We start from the raw sequence: 10761 nt of genomic DNA on the forward strand, positions 1-10761 counted from the left end.
CCCATCTTTGATAGCCTACAGCTGCTGCGGTCATTCCTCTGTATATATGTCTTGCTTGCATATCTAAACTGATGATCCACTCCTCATCCAAGTACCTTAGATAAACTGAACCACGCTAACTTTAAAACCCAGCAACTGTTACGTAAACATGGCCGTAGTTATTCAGAGAAGTAGGTTACTTCAGTAGCACAAATTAATCCACATACTCTGGTAGCATAGGTTCAGGTTCTAGGAAATAAAGTTAGCATCTGGTAAACAAAGTTCAGGTGGTGCATCAGGATTGTTGGAACAGCTAGCAAACTTATATAGTCTTGCATAACATTAGTACATAGTCTGGCCGGCAGAAAGCAAGCAAGGTTCGAAGGGAAAGAAACAAGTTCAACACACTGATGGGAAACCCCTGTTCGTTGCCGATTCGAGCGAAGAACTACGGGACGGAAACCCATTAACACCCTACAACACGCAAGACCAAGTTCCAGGAACAGCTACACCACAGGCAGGGCAAGATGCTAGTTATTAGTAACTTGTTATTTGGAGACTCCGAAGGTTAAGATATGGATGGAAGTAGATCGTGCCTCCCTGTTCACAGACAACATAAAACAAATTAGCACCATTGCATAAATGACGATTACCGGCAAACTAACTCCAGAAGCTTCCACTTACAAGGTTGAGTGATCATCTGTGCAGTCAATGCGAAATCTGCACAAACATGTCTTTGAGGTCTTCGCGTCCAGTCATAGTTTCCAAAACCCTGTCATCGAACATTTCTTGTGCCTGGTTGCTCCCTGTAGTCTGCAGTTCATTTGAAAACAGTAGTTTGGACATGTGATCCTTCGAAGCTTGTCTGTCATATTTGACCTTCTCCTTTGTTCCTTCTGCGATCAGATTGTATGTGTACACAATCTTCTCCTGACCGATTCTATAGGCTCGGCCAATCGCCTGCCTTCCAACAGAAGGATTCCACACGACATCGAGGAGAACGACACGCGATGCACCAACAAGAGTTATGCCTTCGCAACAGGCCTTGGTTGATGCAAGCATCACCTTAGCCTCGCTGTTCATGTCATTGAAGGCTTCCATCAAGGCTTCGCGCTGTTTCACACGCACATTTCCACTCATCAATAGGATCTCCCTGCCTTCAGTCCATTTAAACTTTCTGGTCAGCTGATCCATGATCAAGGCCAGTGGTTCAAGGTACTGGCTGAACACGAGCACTCTTTCTTTCAATGCTTCGCAAAGACAGACAATCTCCAGGACGAACCATGTCTTGACTCCTTCGCTTGGGTTCAGCCGTACACTCTGCATCTTCTCCACAATAGATGCTTCTTCGTCTGACAGTTTTGTGCCCGTGACAAGGAACGGGTGTATGGATGCAAGAGATATCTTGTATTCTGCATCAAGAAAACCCTTCCCTGCACTTTTCTCCATCATTGCGATGATTTCCTTCTGACGGGGAAGAGGGTTCAGAATCACAACAGATTCTCTCAGTCCAGGAAGAGACTTCTGAAGAATGTCACCATTATGTATGTGCACAAAAGGGTCCAGCTTTTCCCGTATTTCACGGATATGTTCATCTGTTATGTTACCTATCCTCAGTGAAGTCCAGAATTCCTTGCCTTCATCCTCCTCCACCTGAGGTGCTGCTCTTGATTGTCCTTTCTTGCTGAGTCTTGTACAAGCAAAATCCCTTGCAAATTTCGGTTTAACCAGGCACAAGATGTTATAGAGCTCTAGGAAGTTATTCTGGAATGGAGTCCCTGATAGAATTATCCGCTTTTCGGTGCTGACTTCTGCAAGGACTTTCCAGATTAGGCTCTTCTTGTTCCTTGGTGTGTGCCCCTCATCGAGGACCAACAAGCCAGGCTTCTCAAGAAGAAGATTCCTCACCGTTTTTCCGTCAGTGCCTTCACCCTTGGCAAGATTCCTGTAAAGCGAGTAGCTCAGACCAATGATGCTGCTGCCTTCATACCAGGATGCCAGCTTCAGCATTAGCGTAGATTTCTGGCTCAGTTTGTTCGCAGACAACTTCTGCCGCAGACTTTCATCTCGTGAAACCAGTTTCTGGATGGTCTTGTCTTCACTCCACTGAATATCACTAGAACTCAGCACATGGAAAGGGAGCTTCACCTTCCATTTTCTGAACTCCTGCTCCCATGTAGCCAGCATACCCCTGGGAGCAATTATCACTGGCCTGCAGTGCGGGAATATCTCCAGGTAAGATTGCACAAATGTAATTGCTAGCCGGGTCTTGCCGGTCCCTGGGGCATGAGAAATCACACAGCCACTTGTAGTATCACTGTTCATGGTCTGCTTCAGCTGTTCAATGTCGATTCCCCCTGCAAGTCTTTTCCACATGAACTCAAATCCTTCCTGCTGGTGTGGAAACATGTCTTCGCGTACCCCGGGAATGAGATCCCAGACAACGCCAGTTTTGTGACCACCGACGTCACTCGCTCCTTCATGTCCAATTGATTTTAGGATATCATCAAAGAGCAAGTCCAACTCCCGGTCAGCTGCCGGTTCCCTGTCCGCAAAGTCCTTCATCTGTTGAGTGAGGAAAAAGGGAAATGCATATGATTTAACCAGAATAAAGGTACTGATGCTGTCTGCAAAACATGCCAAATCAACTTTTGCTTACCATAGCGGGGAATACGTCTCGAATTTCCATTTCAATATAATCGCAGATTTTGCATCTAATACCTATTTGGTCATCAAGAAAGAGAACATGTTTCCCTGGCTTGCATCTGCATGAAGTTGCTCCATCAGCAGGAATTTCATGCATATTGCTCTTTTCATCCTGAAAAAGCAGTGTCATATTGTTAATATTGACTAGAAATAATGTGTCCGCATCTTGCAGGTTTTTGTTTTTCTTTCTATGAAAAGACAATCAGCACTGATTGTCATTGAGTTAGAGGTGAATTTACACCCAGACAAACTGGAAGCAAACGAATTACAAGATATAAAACACCCTGCTATTGACCCATAAGCCTAAGCAGCCTAATGACTGATGTTCAGTAATCAGTGATGGTACTGTAGGGGAAACGACAATAGGATCCTGACAGTGCAGAAGAATTGCTACTCGAAGATGTCAATCCAGAATTACCTTTCATATTAGATTGGTTCAGAACATATTTTTCCTAGATAATCCAAGTCTCCAAGTCTCAATCTAGCATAGTGGAAACTTTTCGAGCCCACACGATGTATGCACATCATGGTTTTAAATAGCCGGCTATAGCCTAGCTATAGCCCGGCTATAAGACCTACCGCTGCGGCTATGCCCTTTGTAGGCTAAATGAGAAAAAACCGCTAATAGCCTTTAGCCTCTAATTTAGCCGCTAAACCTCCTGTATTTTGAATTTATCTTCTTTTTTATTTTTTATTTCTTGTTTTTCGAATTTGCATTCAGTATAATTAGATAAAACTTGTGAGTTGAATATCTGAATACTTGTTTGCCTTGAATAGTTAAATAAGTTGTATCACGAATCGTATTTGAGTCATAGTTTTCCTTTTCTTTTGGTAAGATATGACAAAAATATTTCAAATTTTTGAAAAAAGCTAAATGGAATAGCCCGCTATAACCCAGCTATAGCCTTTTATAGCCTCTAAAAAAATTGCGGCTAAATGAGATAGCCGGCTATTTTAAACTATGATGCACATAGAATGCTTACTTAGTTACTTAAGGTTTTCAGTTTGAAACTTAATAGGATTGACTCGATTATTTAGTAAGGAATTTTTTTATGGAACACTTCTATCCCAGCGAACTAGATATATTTGATATGCATTTTACAGGCACCACTATTAAACAAAATTTGGAAGAACTACTGTCCAACAAAACTGAGCATATGCTCCTACTTTTCTAGAACACACGGCATACTGAAGACTACAAATTGAACACACACATGATTTCATAGCACAGAATTAGTTGGTTACCTTGTCGTGGGTATGGGCAGGGTCATCGTTGTATTGCTCTTGCTCCTCGAGGACGAGGTTATCCCAGTCTGCAAACAGCTCGTCCACAACCTCTTCATGATCTGTCTTCTCTACCACCACCTCTTCTTCATCCTCGAATGAGAAGATCAAAGGCAACGTGTCGCATCCCTGTCCTTGTGCAGGAGGAACAGAGGCATCCTGCGGAGCAGAGCCGTTGTGGTAGTTCTCGATTCCCTCGAAAATGGTGTCGAGCAGATCGTCGTAGGTCTCTCGCTCCCGGCGGCCCTGCCCCCTCGGAATGACAAGGGAGCTATTCTTGAAGGTAACATCGCCGAATCCATCCTTGTTCTTGAAGACGTAGCTTCCTTTTGGCTTCCTGGCAAAGGGTCCGTCCGACTCATCGTCGTCACCATGTCCATCAGCAGCAGCATTAGGATCCATGGGCCGTTTCCCCCTCCTCCTCGCTGCCGTTTCCCGATCTTCGCCGCCACCACCGCCGAGTTCAGCATTATTTTTCATGTACTTTCCCCTCCTCTTGGCCGCCACTCCCTGACCACCACCGGAATCAGAGCTGTCATCCCCGTTGGCAGGTTTCTTTCCACGGCGACGTCTCTTCCCTGTCACCGTTCTGCGATAGCTGCCGCGGCCGCCGCCACCCAGCTCACGCTCCTCACTGGACGACGGCGCTGGAGCACGAGGTGGCGCGACGTCCTCCTCTGACGACTCCCAGGCGGACTCCGACGACGCCGTGTCGACGCAGTACGGCTTGCTGCAGGTGCCTCGCCTGAGCAGCTTCCTGTTGGGGCACCTCCGGCGTGACCGCGTCCGTGCCGCGACGGTGCTGCCGGCGTCATTGGCGGTGTCCGCTACCCTGGAGATGAGCCACCCTTCGAACTTCCGCCTCAGGAAGACCTCCGTGGCGCTGTCGCCGGCCGCCGCCCTGGCATTGCTAGGCACGCCGCGACGGCCCGGTCCTTCCCCTGCCTCAGATTCCTCGTCGCCCGCCTCATCTTCTTCCGTTTCTTCATCGTCGTCGTCTTCTTCTTCCTCCTCTTCCGCCTCGTACTCTTCATCTTTATCTTCTTCCTCTTGGTGGTCTTGCCCCTCCTCTGCACCGTCATTATCCTCCAGATCCATCTCCACTTCGCCTGCTACCTCACAAGCACCTTCTTGCCGACCCGTGCTGGCCCCCCCGCTAGTGCTACTCCCACCCTTCACTTCGCCGCCGGGAGAGCCAGTGGGGCCGCCGCTCCTCCTACCCCCAGCATAGCTCGCTTTGCCACTGCGCTCCTCGTCGCTTGGGTAGAGGCGCTCGAGCTCGTCCCAGTCCACGTCGCCGGAGTCGGAATCACTGGGAGGCTCCTCCTTGACGACAAGCCCCCCGCCCTCGCCAAGCTGGACCTCAGCGTCGGCAACTACCTCCGCCCCCTCCTCCTCCTCCTCCTCGTCATCGTCGATGTCGATGATCTCGCGGCCGCGCGCCGCAGCGACCGGCTGCGAGGAGGATGACGGCGCGCCGCCCGCGCCAGCCTCCCCCGCTCGGCCGCCGTCGTCGTCGTCGTCGCCGTCGTTGAGGATGAGCGCGCGGCGGCGGCGGATCTCGACGGACTGCCTCGGCATCTGGCCGGCGCGGTGGAAGGGGATCCGAGGAGGCGATCGAGGATGAAGAGGGTTTTTCGCCTAGGTAGTGAGCTAGGTAGTGAGGTGTGGAGGTGTTTGCTAGAATTGGGCGCGAGAAAGGAAAAGGGAGCTGCTACTTGGTATGCAGAAACGGGAAACGGAGTTGATGGGGGCGTCGTGGGTATGGGGCCCGCCCGCCTGTCACCCTGAGCATTCTCTTTGCGGGAAAAAGGGCCACAGCTACTCCTGCCGTGCTCGCTTGCCTTCAAACACGATTTGGGGTACTGTAGGCTCTGGCGCTCGGCTCACGCGATGCTCCCAAAAGCATCTCGGTTTGAAGTGACCGCTGCAATAATGGACGACCCCAAGGAGCTACTCCTCGAGGCCACTCAAATGCACTGCGGTTTTCTACGTGCAATGCAATATACCCGTGAAACATTGTTTTTAAAGATCTCCAGCCGTCTCTCCGACGAGGTCTATGGCAACCACTTTTTTTCATCTAGACGGCGAAAAAGGTCTAGACGCGTCCCTGGGTCTTCGTTTTCGCCCGGATTTGGGCTTCCATCCATCCAGCGAGCCCATATCAACCCCGGCCCCCGGGGAGTGCTCGTGGAGTCCGGAGGAAACAATAGCGCGGGATTCGTCTTGTGGCCTGACTTGTCAGCGACAGAGGCTGATCGTCGTCCTCCTCGAATCGTCTTCCCGAGATACGACACGCGTGCGTTTGAGGGAAGTTTTTATTTTAATAGATAGAAGAAATTTGTAGGCGCGCGTGCAATATAAACAAATTACATATAAATACTTCGGAAAACATAAATAATACATATAAAAACTTTGAAAAAAAATTAAACTACTTCATTCTTCCTTGATGGCCCCGCCTCACCGTCCTCACGACGGCGCTTCCGGCTCGTCACCTCCTCCGAAGAGGCGGTCTCGGTCGACGCGTCGGAGGAACTTGTGTCCTCCTCGTCGTCGAAGATGCTCGCCGGCTGCGCCTTCGCCTTCGTGTCCGTGTCCGCCTTCTCCCGGGCCACCGCGTCCTCAGACTCTTCCTCCTCCTCCTCGTCCTGCTCCTCAGCCTCTTCCTCGCTGTCCTCGCCGTCCGGCGGCTGGGAATCATCGCTATCCGGCGGCGGGGAATCGCCGCTGCTAGGCGTTGCAGCTCCCACCAATGGCGCCATCCAGGCGATTTCCCCTCGCTGTCGATGTTCGATGGGAAAGAGAGGTTGCTCATGCTGAAGTGTCCGGCGACAGAGGATGGTGAAGAGATGAATGGCGCCGGCCGGTTGTAGATCGCAAAACGTATATGTAGTGGTGTATCGACGAAGATAGCGGCGGTTTCTCTTCCGCGGAGTTCGTGCTCCATTACGGAGGTTCACGCGTCGAGGCCATTGCGACGGTTCCCCGACAAGGTGTTTGAGCTCCCCATGCCACTTTGCGGTCCATTACGGCGGTTCAATGCATCGATGGACGTGGTTGCCACTGCGACGGTTCCCCTTCCCAACGACTGCACCGTCCACTAGTAGAAAAAGAGGCTTCCGTCCACCCCCATTAGTCCCGAAAATATTCGAACCGCGACTAAAGGGGGCTTTAGTCGCGGTTCGGGAGGCGACCCGCGACTAATGCTCCATCCGAGACGAAAGGGTACCCCTTTAGTCGCGGTTGGTAACACCAACCGCAACTAAAGGGCTATGGAGGGATGCGGCCGGCGGAAAAACCTTTAGTCCCGGTTGGGGACACCAACCGCGACTAAAGTGTACCCCTTTAGTCCCGGTTGGTGTCCCCAACCGGGAGTAAAGGTTTTTCCGAGTTTTTTTACTCCCACGCACCCTGCACACCCCCCCCCCCGGTGGATCGCCTTTTTTGGTTTGTAAAATACAAAAGAAAATGATAGAAAATTCAAAAAAAAAATTGTTTTCAGATTCTTGTATGTTATGCAACCTACTATTCAGAGAAATTAAGAAATTTGAATTTTCACTTTTTTGCAAAAAAATTTAAAAAAATGGTAAAACCGCAATAACTTTTGCATACGACGTCGGAAAAAAACGTATAATATATCAAAAAAAATCCTGGGAAAAAGTTACATCCGAATTCACCGGGTTTACCCGGTTAGCCAATTTTTAGATTCTCAAAATTCCAAATGAAAATACGAAAGCAGGAAGATTTTAGTTTTTGCTATAAATTATGGATTTTATATTTTTTAAATTTTTTCAAAAAAATAAAATTAATAATTGCATCCAGCATAAAGATTACTATTACTTTTACCCAATTTTTAGATTTTCAAATTTTTAGGTTTTGGCAAAAAAAATTAAAAATTAAAAAATTAAAAAATTAAAAAATTAAAAAGTTAATGTTTATTTATTTATTCACGATTATTATTACATCATTATTTTTGTTTATGAAAAAAATTATTTTAAATTCAAACAATAAAAAAATGTGACATCGACCAACATGTTAATAGGATTAATATGATACTAGTATCACATACATGTGCGCGTAGCACTTGGATGCGGGACGGAATGGAACTCGGAAGTTAAGCGTGCTAGAGGTGGAGTAGTGGGAGTAGTGGGAGGATGGGTGACCGAGCGGGAAGTTTGACCACGAGTAAATAATTTGACTAGAGATAAGTGTAGTTAGAGATAGAGACTAAGCTATGCAAATAACTGAAATAATGGAAATTCTGAAAAAATAGAAAAAAAACGGAGTGAAAAAAAATTAGAAAATGAATTAAAAAAATTTAACGAAATAGCCTTTAGTTCCGGTTGGGGACACAAACCGGGACTAAAGGTCCTTCGCCCAGGCGCACGCTAGCCGCCCACGTGGACGGACCTTTAGTCGCGGTTCGTAAGAGCATCTCCACTCGTCCCCCCGAACAGGCCCCCGGCGAGCGTTTTTTCCATCCGGACGGCGAAATTCGGCCCAGTCGCGCCCCCGGATCCTCGTTTTCGTTCGGATTTGGCCCTTCATCCATCCGGCGAGCCCACGCCATCCCCGGCCCCTCGGGGCGCGCTCGGGGACTCCGGACGAAAGATTTTGGCGCGAAACGTCGTGTGGACCCGCGTAGTCGGCGACTGGAAAACCAAATCCTGTCGATTTTCCCTCCAATTTGCTTGCATATCCCCATTCCCTCCAATTTGCTTGCATATCCCCATTCTCTCCCACCGAAATTCCCCAATCTCCTCGTCTTCCGGCTCCGAGTTCCCGGCGGCGTCTTCTCGTCCACCACCACTCTCCTCCTCGTCTTCTCGTCCACCACAATGCCGCCGAAGGCGCCGGCGGGAAGATGCGGGCGAAGAAGACGAAGCCGCCGGGCATGTCGAACGCCGAGTGGGCGGCGGACGAGAAACGGCGCGAGGTGGAAACAAGCGCCAGGGCGGAGAGGGTGAAAAGTGCCGCCGTCAAGAGGGCGGCGGCGGCGGCCCAGGACGAACAAGCGAGGATGATCAGCATGGCCCTGACTGGCGGCAGCGTGTTCCCCGGCCAATGGTCGATGCAAGGTACAACCAGTTCCCCGTCGTCCTTCTCCCCTTCGTTGTACTCGCCGTCGCCGACTGCCGTGTTCCAAGAGGGCGCCTACGTCCAACCGTCCAGGTCCACGACGTCGCCGCCCGAGATTGACGTCGGCGGCGGCCCGTTCGAGGACACCTCGCCGGCCCTGCGACGAGGGCCGCTCCCGTTCGGTGCGATGGCGGCGCCGAACGAAGAGGAGATCCACGAGATGATCACCTCCGGCTCCATGGCCGCCGCTGCGAGCCCGGGGTTCTTCATGGCCGCCGCCGCTGCGTGCCCGGGGTTCTTCACGCAAGAGGAGACGAGGGCGACAGCAGCTGTGGCGGCGCGCAACGGGCATCGGGAGGATGTTGCCGACGGAAGCCAAGCCGTCGAAGAAGAAGACGAGGAAGAAGAAGAGCCAACTCAAGCCGCCGCCAACCTGTCGAAGGGGAAGAAGAAGAGGAAGAAGGACTCGCCGCCTGCCGAACCGCGTATCAAATGGACGCCGAAGGAAGAGGAGTGCCTCGCCGAAGCTTGGATGACCGTGTCCACGAACGGCATAATCGGGGCCAATCGGTCGTTCGACACATGCGGCTTCGAGTGAGGCAGGCGTACGAGGAACGCAAACTCGTCGATCCCTACTTCAACAAGACGAACATGAACGTGTACCGGGGAGACAAGGCAATGGCCACCCATTGGGGATCATGCAGACGGCGTGCAGCAAATGGCACGGCATACAGGAGGAGGTCGACAAACGGCCGATCAGCGGCCACGACTTGGAGCAAAAGGTATGCTCCGCCGACCCTGCATCACCGAGGTACATCGTCGTTACCTGACCCGTATCGCCGTGCTCTTTTTTCCCCAGCTGCGCCGAGCTTTGGACATGTACACGGACGACACCGGCCTGCAGTTCAAGTTCCTCAACGTCTACGCCCACCTCGAGAATTGCGAGAAGTGGAAGGAAACTCGCACGACCCTCTCGAAGAGCAAGACCGAGCAGTACAACCCCGACGCTCCGGCGGCTTGCGCGGCGGAAGGGCGCCCTGAACTCGTCCAGAAGAAGCTGAAAGAGCTCAAACGGACGGACAATCCCGTCGACAGGATGCAGGCGTCGATCGACAAGTGTTGGGCCGACTTGAGGTCGCACGCCGACGGGAGGAACGACAAGTTCGACGGCAGGTGGCGGGAGATGCTCGCCAACCAAGGCGTCAGGATCGCCCTGCTGAAGACGACGGCGGCGGCGAAGAAGAGGAACACAGACTTGGCGTTTCTCATGGGCGGCGGCGACATGGAACTGATGGACGAGGAGACGAGGAATGGTACCGGGGCCACCGCAGCGACATCCTCCGAGCCACTCCGGCCGGTCCTTCGTCGTCTCCGCCGGCTCCTACCTCGTCTACCTCACCATCTACCTCGTCGACTGCGGCTGCTTCGACGTCCACCGCCGCTACTTCCTCGTCGCCCGCCGCAGCCGCTTCGGCCACGGCGTGTGAGGGAACTGGTCCGTCGGACACCGCCGTGCCGGCCGGGACTGCCGACGAGCCTGTCTCCGTGTAATTTCCCTCCGATCGCCGATCTGTGGCTGATCCTTTTGCTCCTTTTGCCGATCGGCCGTACTTGTAGCGCGGGACGGCGATTTGTTTGAATTTAAACTCTATCCGCCGAACTCCGGGTGGACGACTGGAAATACGGTACTCCCCACGACTTAATTTCGTCCAA

General features: G+C 51.3%; 1 protein-coding gene across 1 annotated transcript; it reads right to left on the minus strand.

Annotated features, from left to right (window-relative positions):
- Window positions 1–687: 687 nt before the first annotated feature.
- Window positions 688–6731, minus strand: LOC124663504 (SNF2 domain-containing protein CLASSY 3-like). The gene is made up of 4 exons (XM_047201198.1): window positions 6546–6731; window positions 3931–5424; window positions 2639–2797; window positions 688–2544 (listed from the first exon to the last, which is right to left on the minus strand). Exons 1-4 carry the CDS (start codon window positions 6729–6731, stop codon window positions 688–690), a joined length of 3696 nt encoding a protein of 1231 aa, XP_047057154.1.
- Between the last annotated feature and the right edge of the window lie 4030 nt (window positions 6732–10761).

The sequence above is a fragment of the Lolium rigidum genome, chromosome 6 (assembly GCF_022539505.1).
Source record: "Lolium rigidum isolate FL_2022 chromosome 6, APGP_CSIRO_Lrig_0.1, whole genome shotgun sequence".
NCBI lineage: Eukaryota > Viridiplantae > Streptophyta > Magnoliopsida > Poales > Poaceae > Lolium > Lolium rigidum.